Source organism: Triticum urartu, chromosome 5A, assembly GCF_056163025.1.
Source record: "Triticum urartu cultivar PI428250 chromosome 5A, HENAU_Tu73, whole genome shotgun sequence".
NCBI lineage: Eukaryota > Viridiplantae > Streptophyta > Magnoliopsida > Poales > Poaceae > Triticum > Triticum urartu.
Genome location: NC_141877.1, coordinates 389,822,680 through 389,835,694, shown reverse-complemented (window position 1 = coordinate 389,835,694; position 13,015 = coordinate 389,822,680). Strand labels below are relative to the sequence as shown.

Here is a 13,015-nt window from a genome sequence, read left to right as displayed (position 1 = left end):
TGTAGGGAAAAATTGGCTTTTCGCAAAAAACTATAACCATAGAGCTTTCCACCAGCCAAATTTGCATGTAGTGATAGTATTATTATGTTCTTACTCTATTGTGTTACCTTGCCAGCATATTCCATGTGCTGACCCGTTTTCGGGCTGCAAAGTATTATGTTGCAGACTTTTCAGACCAAGAGTAAGGTTCGTTAGGTCGTTGTCGTGCAGCTCAGCTATGCTGTTGGAGTTGATGGACTCACTTTATCTTCCAAGCCTTCCGCTGCTATCGCATTAGATGGCCTTAAGCCATATTATTGTAATAAGTTCTCTCTTGAGACATTCAATGTAATAAGTGTGTGATTGCTACTCTGTTATAAATCCTTAGAGTACTGTGTGTGTCAGCATTACTGATCCAGGGATGACACTGAAGCACAGAGACTTAACCATCTGAGGTCGGGTCGCTACAGCGGCGATGTTCGTCCGGAGTAGGTAGAGCTTGACGGCGCTGCTCGTCATCAACGCCGACCACCGTGCCTCGGTCTTCTCTTCACGTAGGGCGGCCCGGGCCTGTGCGTCGGCGAGGCAATGCTCGATGGACTCCTGCACGCGCGCGGTAGCCGAGTCGGCGTGTTTCCCCTTCTTGGCCCCCTTGTTGCCCTCGGGGCGCCCTTCGCCCGCGCCCGGCATCGGTGCGTCCGGCTTGTAGGTCTCCTTGGCCTTGGCGAGGGTGCGTCAGACATACGCCCACTTGTCGCACTTCTCGATCTGTTTGAAGACGTGGAGGTTTTTGAAATCTTGGTCGTTGTTGTCCTACCGGAACATGCCGAACATCCGCACAAGCTGCGCCGAGGGACTACCAGTGAGCGGCGTGCACCCGGCAAAATGGAAAAGGAGAGGCCGGCGATCCATACCTGATCCTCGACGCTGGTGCCGCTCTCCGGACGAGCCGCGATCTCCTCGACGATCCCATGCCATTTGTTACACGCCGATTGAATGAGCCCCCAATGGTTCGCCATTGCCTTCGCCCCGCGCTGCATGTACACGCCTTTGAAGTAGGGGTCGACGAGTTTGCGCTCGTCGAACTCGGCCTTGATGCGGTCCCAATACATGTCGATACTCTGGTTCGTGCCGGTGATCGGGTCGAGGCAGATGACTTTCCACGCTTCGGCGAGGCACTCATCCTCCTTGGACGCCCACTTGATGCGCGGCTCGCCGGTCCTGGTCACCCCCTTCCTCTTCTTCCGTTTCCTCGCCGGAGCAGGCGCCGGTTCCTCCACCTCCTCCTCATCCTCATCCTCCTTCGGCTCCGGCTCGTCCTCGCCGTACTCAAGCTCGCCGTCCATGTCGCCGTTGAGGTCCACTGTGTCGTCCTGGGTAGTAAAGCCGGGGGACGCGGCGGCGGCGGCCGAGCCTGCCGTGATGATGTCGTCCATGTCGGCTTCGGTCGCATCGGTGTCGCTGAGATGCGACGTGGAGGCTTGGGAGAAGGGCAGTGCGCCACGGTGGAGAGGGGTGTCGGGGAGGATGCGTACGCCGACGGGGAGTAGTTGTACGGGGGGTACTGCACGCCGATGAAGGCAGGCGAGGGCGTGCACTATGCCGGGTGACCATGGGGGAAGGTGATGTTGGGGTTGAACCCGCCATGCGCGTCACCATCGGCGTAGCCCGGCGACGGCGTGCAGCCCCAGGGTTGCGGCGACGACGAGAAGCCGGCCGGCGAACCGACGCTCTGCTGGCTCCAGGGCGCGTACTGGCCGTGGCCGCCGGCGGGTTCATCATCCTCACGCGAGCCGCCTCTTGTTCGGCCGACCGCTCCACCTGTTCCGCAGCCGCCGTAGCCGCGAGCCACGCCGTGCTGTCCCGGGCCTTCTTGGCGTTGGCCCTATTCCGCCGGTCGGTGGTGACAGCCTCCCGGCGCTGAACTTCAGCCCTCCAGTCGGCGTTGGACATGCCCGGGGGCTTGGAGGGCGGCACCCTCGGCTTCCTCTGCTTCGGCTGGGCTACGGCGGTGGTCGCAGCCGTCGCGGCATGGGGCGTCACATATTTCTTCGGCGGCATGACGGCCGGCTGGGAGGGAAGGAGGAGGAAGATTGGCGGGAGGAGTGGAGAGAATGGGAGGGAAGCCGGGGGGAAGCGGGAAGATTTGGCGGGAAAAGGCCCTCCTCTCGCCGACGGAGCGGCCCCACGCCCCTTTTCGCTTGTGCCGGCGCCCCCAGGCGCCGGATTCAGCTCGGGTGCGCCGGCTGTTATTTCGGCCCAACCCGGCGGAAAACTGACTCCTGGGGACGCGATTGGGCCGATTTCAGCCCGCCGGTGCTAAAAATTCGCCTAGGAAGGGCCTGTTGGGGGCGCGGCTGGAGATGCTCTTACTACCCGGCTACCACCCACGTGAAATCTCCGCCCATCAGTACCACCCACGTGAAGTCAACTCATACATTTAGTTTACCAAAAAAAAGATACATCAAGGAGGCTTGTTCTAATGACACTGAGATTCGAGCTTTTCCAAAATTTTCTTTATTTTGCCTGAATTTCCTTTGAATGGATATATGCTACTCCCTCTGTTCACTTTTATAAGGCTTTGTAGATGTTTCAGACACAGTGCAAAACAGCTCAATTTCACTTGTCTGAAACGACTTATAAAAGTGAACCGAGGGAGTACCTAGTTTCGCCTTGACATTCTCATTCTTCATACAACCCGTTTGCACCACATGCATTCATAACAATCAATGATTTGGCTACAAACTGGCATCAGCTGACTCACTACCACCACCACTACAGATGTACAACCAAATACCATCTCAAGCCACAAATGCATTCTTCACCACACATGACAAGGCACAAATGCATTCTTATTGCCAACAACAACTGTAACCTAGCACTCTAGCTGCAGCACGTCAGGGCTTGGCCAGGAGCTCACGCACCGTCTGTGAAAGCCCGGGCTCACTCCTGATGCCCTTGGCCCATCTCGCGCTGATCCGCACGTTTTCAAGGCTCTGCTTCAGCGTCCTCTCAAATCCGGGCTTTGTGCGCGTTACAAAGAACTTGGAGATCTCTGCCGCCTTCTCGTTGGAGGTGAACTGACAAGAAACAAGGAAGTCCACATTAGCATGGCCTCATGGAAATAATACCTGCAAAAGTGGGGAATATGGATCACGGGAATGGGGCAATAGAACTGTGATTAAATGTACCAATGGAACAATGGTTTTAACAAAATTCGTAACCAAGCTCCCGGCAAATGTCTTTGAGATGCGCTCCCAGTTTTCCTGCAGACAGACAGAACGGGACAAATGTTAGCACCATGTTTTCAAATGTTTCAGTCTGCTAACACTAAGTATGAACCATCAGTCATCTCCTAAGGTGTCATATGAAGGAACTACAAAAAATAGATGGTTGGGTGCTGCCTCAAATTCACTCTAGTTAAAATACATTTACAAGGGAAATCCATTTAAAGAGATCGGGATACCGAAATAAATTCACAAATATGGTTCAGCTGTGTGCAAATATGCCACTTGACTTGAGTTCTTGTTGACAAATACAGAAGAACCCTGGGTCCTCTTTGTAATGCAGAAATATCAATGAAGTTGGTAGAAAAAGAAACATCTCATGGATGGATATTCAAATTTGTTTAGAATACCTACAAGAATCTGATGTTCCAGACAGGACCCAGAAATAACGATTTTTACGCATCAACAACACGTCAACACACATAGATAAAAGGGTCCTCATTGTTAAAAGAGATTGTACCTTCAACCAGTTCCAGGAAATTTCACGTGCCTCTGGTTGAATACCTCTAAGGAGAATATATGCATCTTGATTGCGAACCTGACAAGCAAGAGAGGCATATGAGACCTGAGTACAGCTTGCCCTTGACACACAAGTAAGCTCATAGAAACCTTCGACTATAATTGTGGAAGAAAGTAACGATATTTGCATTATTTACCTCGCTAGTGAAAATTAAATTCAGTGATTCAAGGACGATACCCTTGTCCCGGCAAGAAGATAATATGCCTTGAAACAATAAGAAAATGCTTTTAGAACAACCAAAAACATGGGCAAGCTTTGTTAGTTTAACATGGTCAAAGGGCTACACACCTAAGACTTGTAATCTTTCCTCCCCTTCAGCTGACTCCTTGTAGATTTTTCGGAGAGCATCATAACCGGATCTGTTTGAACTACTAACATTCTGCATCACAGCGAGGTATGCGGCCTGCAGAACAGCGGAAGTTACAAATGGAAGAAGTAATCATAGGTACCACGTGAAATGATAGCAAAAGGTAGGACCTTTCTAGTATCCGGAGGAAGAAGAGAAGTGCCACGATCACGTGTGAAGATGTTAAAGCGCCTAACTCCTTCATTAATGGTCTTACCATGTCCAAGTTGGACAAGTGCAGTCAACAGCAGTGGTCTAAGCATTACATCCAGGTGGCTCTCACCCTTCTTGGGGTCCCAGCCTAACTTTCTGAAAGATAAGTGTCACATAGTCAAAAAGAAGAAACATAGGAAAATGTAGCAAATATACAGTAATGACGTGAAAGAATCATGCAATTGTCATGCATCGGCCACAAAAGAAGGAATGTTCAAGCAACATGAGAAGTTAGGAAGAAGATTAATGACATATTATGTTTCCTTTTCCTTTTTGTGAAACAAAAGAGATGATATATTGTAAGTGTAACACATTAAGAAACTCATAGCAGTTATGGTGGGGCATACTCTGCAGGTGACAAAAGAATCTTGATCAAAAGTTGCTTGACGTCACCAGCCAAGGCAGGAGTAGCATCAGCAGATATTTTAGCAATACTTGTGGTTACCTGCCAATCCAAAGTATAGATATAGGCGATCTATCTTCATGAACAATTGAACACGATAGAATCAACTGGACCTACAGGATTTACGTACAGTGTTTATGTGTGAAAGAACACTATAATCAGCTTCCCCACGATAACCGTAGAGTAAATGTAGCAACGACGCAAATGTTTGTTGGCGGGCAATAGAAAGCGCATATAAGTCATCCATGATGCCTGCAATGGTAATGTTATAATACCTGCCACAAAAATATTACAAGCAGATTCAACGGTCACATGTTGCGTTTACCAATTTTATCCATTAGTGAGAGCTTCTTGGTCTCCAATGCATTTTGAAGTGCAGCTGCAAGCTCATCGTCATATTTAACTCTGTAAAATCCAGTTCCATTTATATTCAACTTAGTCCAAAAGTTTCCGCCCTTCTTTCGGTCACCACATTGTGAACCAATGACCAGCTTATCACGTTTAAGTTTCAACAACTTTTTCTGTGTATCATATGCACCACAGCCTGAAGTTATAGGGACAATCCACATGCCAGAGCCAGAGGACCCATCTAACAAAAACTGGGCCTGCAACAAACAGAAATCATCAAGTTCGTGGAGAAAAATACTATACTCGGAGATCTATCAGTCAACGAGATCAAGTTTTTAACATTTTTATTTATTAGATTTTTCACTTTAACCAATATAAAATAAGAAACACTTTTGTGAGAACCCTCTCTTTGCCTTGGTCTAGTGGCTAAGGGTGATCTATTAACTCGTAGAGGGAAGTGGGCACAGCAATACATGAAATAATTGGCAAATAATTGTAAATAATCAACATATTTAAGAAAAGGAAGCCAGTCTGACCCAATACCATAATTTATCATTGTACATAAAATTATACATCGAGACTCACATTTGACAGGACAAATGTAATGATATTTCTTGAATTGTATGTCTGGATTTATTAAAAATAAACATCCTTTCAGAAAAATGAAAGAAAACTAAAGAAATTCAAAGATATATACCAAATTATCACTATTAAACATACAAGTACATTACTACAGAAAAAAACAAACTTCATGATTAAAATTTGATAATTAATTTATGCCTATTGCCTTATAATACTAACTTTATATGTAAGTCTGAATCTGACACTTCCATTTCAAGCTGTCATAAAATTTAACACTAAACATTGCTCTCAAATATTATTTGATCATTCAAATTAGCAATACATAACTGAAACTGCAGAAAACTGTGGTCTAGATCTTTTTGCAACCATCTGATTTAATCAATAGTCATGCAGGATGTGTATCCCTGGGCTGAGATGGGAACATGGGAAGTAATGTGCATTTAAACATGTCTCTCGTGATTGTAGGGAAACGTCTGTGCCTATCTACCTTACCAAATTAATTGTAGGTTTCCTTATTAGCCTTATCTGCACTAGGGCCCAAAATAACCTTCAAACTTTCATCAACCAACGACTCAGATTTAAACCACCTCTTACCTCTAATGTGGTAAGATAGAGCACCCTAAAAGAGCTCCAACTTCAGAACAAGATCTAATTCAGTTCTTCTACGAGATTCATGTAAGTTGTTCTTGATACTGTTCACCATACCCCAGAATATATGATCAGATACTAGGGCTGCTGTGTAAATACGTGAATGCATCAAGTGACAGATCAATGGCCGTAGGGGCAGTAAAATATTTCCAGTTTTTGACATCATTGAGTACAGTATTCTCAGAGGACCAGTTATAACAGTCAGTTATACATTCACAAAATGGTATGGAACAAAAATCGAGGTTTGGTCAAGCTTTTGCCACAACCAGTTAGCAGATGATTTTCTTAAAGAAGAAACTCTAAATGGCATGCCACGACTAGAACTTAACTAAATAGCAAGGACATATTAACCAAACAAATGCATACTTGGTTAGTCGTGTGATGATGAATGCATGATAGATACGAAGGATGGTATGTAAGATAACCTATTACCTGCTCACCTGCAAAAAAAAAATATTACCTGCTCAATCTCTATGTCATTCCCTTTAATTTTTGCATTAATAACAGGATAACCTTTTTGCTTCGTCCATGTAGTCATCAAATCCTTGACAGGTTCACCAGTTTCCTTTTCAAGAACAGCCCAAAGGTCCTCGGTTTTAGCATTTGAGTATGCATATTTCTTCATATATGAAGCCATTGCTTTCTGAAAGAACACAGTTTCATATTTATAGCATATGAGAATACACTAGGAGAACGACGTGGAGTTAAAGAGTAGCAGGGGGAAATTATACAGAAAGGAGAGTGCAGCAATTCGTTTCACTAAATAATGTAATTAATTAAAAATTGACTTTTAACATAATAAGCTAGTGTGCAGTTTGATAGATTCATTATATGATCAAGAAAAGAGTCAACGATCGCTAAATTTTACTCCTTTTTTTGTGAACAAGTAATGTTATCCTGTGAGCATGACACATGCTACAACAATATATAAGATGACCATCACACCTATATCGACAAATCTGTCTCTACATGCTAATTTATCAAACCATCCCCCTTAAATCATGTGATCGGTGAAGTACAAATGGTCACATGATGCTTGTATGCATTAAACAAGGGCAGGATAATCTATGAAGAAATGGTCATTTTGCTCCTAGAATATGTCTTCAGAGAACAATCTCTCCCTAAAACACTGCTGACCAAAAGCATGTTTACCAACTAGTATGATTCAAGAGCATACAGACATTTTATGCAATGGACAAGCCATGGAGTCGTCTAGTGTTTCCACTAGATGGAATAGCGGGGAAATGACATCAAAGTATCACTGTTTCCATAAAGAAGAAAATAAACTGGCTGAAAGTGATCTTGTATACTTTTAAGCTACATGACGAGAAAAAGAATGCGAAATCTAGGCAAGAAGAGTGAGTCGGTGACGAGTTTCTAGAGTTCAGGTAGAGGCAGTACTAGACCTGAAAACGCTCTGCGCCAAGATAACTTTGTAGCATGCGAATAACAGAAGCACCCTTGTCATAGCTAATAGCATCAAAAATCTGATCAACTTCACTGGCATGGTGTATTTCAACCTGAGCATCCAGGAAAAAGGATAGTGGAAAGTATAAAATGAATCACAAGTTAGAATTAGAGAAGTGAAAATGTTAATGCCATGAACTGAATCTCTGTTGATGCATTGACTGAAGTTGCTCCCCAAAGTAAGATGCCACTTGTCAGAGTAGAGATACTTAAGCATCAATTTTAATATTCCATAGAAATTTTATGAGTCAATCATGAATCGGCCAATAATGTGTTGGTAATAGCATATTGCGCACTATGCACTATCGTTACTTGAACATACCGTTGTCAAAATTTACAATTTAAAATAGATTCTTGAACTTCTATGATAGTAGAGTGAATGACATTGACAACTATGGTTTTGGAGAATGTAGTCCACAACATATCCAACCACCGGAGCAGGCTATGGCACAGTAATAAACAATGAGATTACCTCAATAGGATGAGACGCCTCGAGTGAATCCAGCCTGAGAGCAGTGGTTGTGCGATCAAGAAACTGTGCCCAGATATTCCATTGTGGAAAAAAAGAATCTACTGCTAGATGGCTCATCTGGGAAAACAAAAAGCCTATTCATTCAGTATACATTGGTAACCTGATATCTCATTCTTTTAACTTTTGAGTGATCGAATTGATTTACCCATGTAGCAAATCCCTCATTTAACCACAAGTGAGTCCACCATTCCATGGTTACAAGATTGCCAAACCATTGATGAGCCAATTCGTGTGCCACAGTAATTGCAATCTAAACAAAATACATGCTGTGGTTAATATAAAAAGGGTTTACACATATAAAAGGTTTAATTACGAAAAAATGTTAGGAATTATTAGCGAATTATTGATGATCATGATATAGTGCAGCTTTTTTACTAAACCGATTTATGTATAGTAACATCACACAGTTAGTTAAGAGGTGAACTGTAAACGATGAAAAGATAAGTGAGCTATGATACATACATTCTGTTTGCTGGATGCTGATGAAGACTTGTCATCGAAAAGCAAAGCTACTTCCCGGTAAGTGACCAATCCGTAGTTCTCCATGGCTCCAGGAGCAAAATCAGGGATAGCAACCATATCCAACTTGGGGAGTGGATAAGGAGTGGCAAAGTAACTGAACAATTGAGGAAAAGAGTTTTTTTGTTAATGTTACTGTTTCAGCAACAACCACGGCTTGACACAGTATTTCATTAACATCAATCATGCATATCCGTTAGAAACCAAAGTGTGGAAGCACGGCTAGATTGTGATCTTACTCTTTATAGAGATTCAACGACTTCACTCCAACATCTAGTGCAAACTTCCCTTGGTTACTCTTACCAATTTGAGTGTACACACGAACTTTCGTGCCTGAATAAAATTAAACAAACAAATAAAATAAAGGGAAAGAGAAAGGTCTCATGCACACTCTTTGAATGGATGATTTCAGAAACAGAGATGATACCTTTTGTTGTCATACCCTCTACATATTCAAACAAACCGACAACTATGGCCACTAAATAAGTTGACATACGTGGCGATTCCTGGTAACGCACAGTTTTGAGAGGACCAGCAAATGTTGCGTTAGCTACTGGCATGTTGGACAGTGCTACCAGCTCAGATGGAACTTCAAGTGTTAGCTTGAACTTAGCCTGGAAAATCAAAATGGCAAAACAAGGAATGTTATGAAATATATCTAACTTCACTGATGCTCTATGCGCACATATTTGAGGAACATAAAGTCATCCTTCCAGCTATCATATATAATCACCTTGAATGCGGGCTCATCCCAGCAGGGGAAGCACCGCCGCGCATCCACGGACTCAAACTGCGTCACCGCCATGTTTCTCTCTTTCCCCTTATACAGGTATTTACTGCAACCAAATGAAATCAGAAAAGCATAAATAGCAGGACAGGCATTCATACCAAAGTGCTCGATCAAACTCTTATTTCAGAAATAGATCATAACACTGTAATGCCTTCACAGTGAACTTCCAAACCACGTATCATCGAATTCGTAGCCAGTGCATTTTCGGGACTGGTCACTTGGTTGGTCGGTGAGTAACTAATCGGGAGTAGTAAAGAGAAACCATAGTTCAACTTTTCCCCTTTTTGTAATTTCCTGCTTAAAATTTCAACAAATCATGGCATGATTTCCTATATATAGATTATCACAAGTGCTGTGTTGATGTACGGTGCAAATACCAAGGGTGGTAGAGTCCAGAAAGAAGTCGTCGCATACCTCCTGTAGAAGCCTCTCATTTGGTCGTTGAGAATGCCGTTGAAGTCCATCTTGAGCACGCCCTCGCCGAGGGGCAGCTGCTTGGCAAACCCGAGCACCAACACACCGTCATCCTTGAAGAACACCACCTCCGTGGGCGCCAAAGCCTGCGAGAACCGTATCGGCGAAGGATGGTTAGAAGAGGGCGAGGAGGTCTCAACGAATTTCATATTTCTTCTCCTTCTTTCTCCTTACCTGGAAGCGGATGGAGGCGCGGTTGACGGAGAGGTCGAGCGCGTTGAGCACGACGAAGCGGGTGGGCGCGGAGACGGCGACGGAGATGGCCACCGAGCCGGAGAAGGTGCAGGTGACCAGGTCGGGGCGGAGGAAGAGCTCGTAGCGGCGCGGCGCGGCGAAGCTCGGCAGCCGCGCTTTGCCCCGGAACTGCTCCGCCGAGCCGCCGGCCGCAGGCGGCGCGGACGAGCCGTGAGATGCCTTGAGATTCGCGCCCTACGTGCGCGTATATCCCGTTGTTGTTTAGCGCGAGGGAAGAGAAAAGACGAGAGAAGCGAAAAAAAAACAAGCTTTTACATTTTTCTTTTCTTATTACAAACTTGCACACTTTAAGGGACTTTCCGAAAATGGATTATCTCCTTTTTCAGTACCACTAAAATAGCGTACTCACTTTATACATCCAAATTTTGCTAAAAAAAACTTTATACATCCAAATGTGATTTTAAAGCAAAATATTAATCACGAATTTAATATATTGTATATCCATATCATATCTATATCTATGTGTACACCAATATAAAAGAACGCCAATAGCCAGCGCATGTTCGCTGGAAGGGAGTGACATTTTGTGAACCGCGTGACAATTTTTTATAATAACATGACAGTTTCTTCAAGAAATGCATTTTTCTTCTTAAAAACTGTCACCATTTTATCTCGAGTCGCAACTGAAACTGTCAAGAAAATGCGTTTGTTTGCCAACCCCTCCCGAAGAACATTGGCCAGTTAGTTTTTTCGATATAAAAAGCTCAATTAATCTTGGCCATCAAAAATTTGTCTCAATGGTCATCACTCAACATGTTTAGCATGAAGTTAATATCATACTACCAAGTAGTAACAACCTTTATGAACAATTGGCGGAGACAGACCGCAAGTCGCCCGGAAAAGTAGGATCGCACGAGGCGATCAAGGAGGCGACGAGGGATCCCTTGCGCGCCGCCGGTTCCCTCTCTCTCCGTCGGTCGCTTCGACGGCGGGAGGGAGGGGGAACCTCAGGTCTGTTCGCTAGGTGGGTGTGTGGTAGGGTTAGGGGTGAGGGAGACGATGTCGAGGCCGTTGCGGTGGTGTCGCGTCGGAATAAGTTTCTCTGGGCTCCGTTCACGGTCAGGCGAGGCTTTTGCCTTTGTCTAGGAGCCAACAGGGTTGGGGATCTCCGGATCTCGTCGAGGTCGCGGGCTATGGTGGCTAGAGGTCCATCGGCACTGGCCGTTTGGATTCTCAGATGGGCGATGGATGCAGGAAGATGAAGACCTTTCTTCTTCCTTGTTGGTATGATTTGTTGCTGCTGTTCTTCTTCTTGCTCTGCGCTGATGCTGGTGGGAGATCCTACTTTGTCCGGACGGATGACCCGGCCACGGTGCTGGACCGGTTGGATGACTCGAGTTCTCTTCCTTCCGGAAGGGACACTTTTCACGGTACTCAAAGCCAAAAATGGCGACGGCTGTTGCAGGTGTGTTGGATTGATGTCCATACCCTCTCAGCGCTGGTGTTAAGAAAGGAGGAGGCAGCATGGTGGCAATTATACCGTGGTCGAAGATGATGACCTATTTGCGACTGGTTGCAGATCCTTCTGTTGCAGGGGTCTTCTGTCAAGATTCAGGGATGATGACACAGGGCTCCGAAGATCTTCTTGTGTTATGGTTGCCTTAGGGTACTCTAGGTGTTCACGGTCCTTTGTGTTTGTGTTTCAGTGTGCTTGTAAGGATCAACTACTTTGTACTGATTCGTGAATTGAATGAAAAAATCTCAAAAAAAAACAATAACCTTTATGCTAATCACATTATTCAGGTGTAATTGACATCATATCCAATATAAGCGTGCAATTAAAATGTAATCGATATTCTATTGAATATAAACGTGTAATTAATACGCAATTGATATCCCTATCTATTATAAACATGTATTAATTTCCTTCCTAATATTAACGTGCAAGCATTTACTACCAGTTTGTTTAAATATGCATATTTTGTTTCAGTTACACCAATATGTAGCCGTTTCCATATATACATCTAGCCGTTTCAGTCCTAGACGGAGGCAATGGGATACAGATAGACTCCGGCTGGACCTACCTACCCGGCTACCCACCACGTGAAGTCTCCTCCTATCAGTTTCAACTAGCTCTCTCAAAAATGAAATACTACAGCACCATCCTGCAACGCATGCAGCAGATGCGGCGCATCACAAACAAACAGTCAATTTGTAATCTCGTGGGCAGGGGATCGATACAGCACCTCGCCGTGTGTCGCCGTCTTCATGCCGCCGCCGGCGGCCGCTGCTGCGACGACGAGGAGGAGCGCCACCACCACGGGCAGCACGGCGCCGGCGCCGACGCGGGGTGGAGCCATGGAAACAACGGACGACGCGCGCTCCCGTGCGCGCGCGCGCGCGTTGTCGATGGCAGGCAGCTGTGAGCGGGCCGGGAGCCTTCCTGCCGGCCTACCACTACTGAGCGAGCGAGCTAGTGAGCGAGCGAGCGAGCGAGGGGGTGGGGAGGAGCACTGGCGGCTGCCGCTGTATAAATATGGAGCGGAGGCAGCGGGGGGTATGGATGGAGCGGCCCCATCTTTGGTAACCCAATAAGTAGTACTAGTAGTAAATTCACAACCCAGAAGCAGATAATTATCAATCAATATCTTACATACTTGATAAGTATCAATCAATATCTAATACTATATCTGGTAACCCGATAAATCTCTT

At 45.2% G+C, this 13,015-nt stretch overlaps 1 protein-coding gene across 2 annotated transcripts; it reads right to left on the bottom strand.

Moving 5' to 3' along the window:
- Positions 1-2,664: 2,664 nt before the first annotated feature.
- On the bottom strand, positions 2,665-12,810 carry LOC125509123 (aminopeptidase M1-C). Of its 2 annotated transcripts, XM_048674010.2 has the most exons (21): positions 12,550-12,810; positions 10,283-10,537; positions 10,049-10,194; positions 9,578-9,680; positions 9,272-9,458; positions 9,084-9,177; positions 8,788-8,941; positions 8,471-8,575; positions 8,266-8,382; positions 7,733-7,846; positions 6,840-6,969; positions 6,693-6,766; positions 5,074-5,353; positions 4,879-5,000; positions 4,693-4,790; positions 4,264-4,441; positions 4,075-4,189; positions 3,923-3,990; positions 3,727-3,804; positions 3,171-3,245; positions 2,665-3,059 (listed from the first exon to the last, which is right to left on the bottom strand). In XM_048674010.2, exons 1-21 carry the CDS (start codon positions 12,661-12,663, stop codon positions 2,877-2,879), a joined length of 2,790 nt encoding a protein of 929 aa, XP_048529967.2. In that variant the 5' UTR covers positions 12,664-12,810; the 3' UTR covers positions 2,665-2,876. The 2 variants fall into 2 exon arrangements, with proteins under 2 accessions (XP_048529967.2, XP_048529968.2); XM_048674011.2 differs by lacking the exon at positions 6,693-6,766 and having other exon boundaries at positions 6,787-6,969; positions 12,550-12,807.
- Positions 12,811-13,015: the final 205 nt, after the last annotated feature.

Bases quoted from the DNA above. Each gene is read 5' to 3' on its own strand.
- LOC125509123 (XM_048674010.2), bottom strand. From the start codon at position 12,663: ATGGCTCCACCCCGCGTCGGCGCCGGCGCCGTGCTGCCCGTGGTGGTG. The intron at 10,538-12,549 runs GTGCTGTATCGA...ACGCGCACGTAG, and splicing joins AGACGGCGACACACGGCGAG to GGCGCGAATCTCAAGGCATC. The intron at 3,246-3,726 runs GTACAATCTCTT...GTCTGTCTGCAG, and splicing joins TTTCCTGGAACTGGTTGAAG to GAAAACTGGGAGCGCATCTC.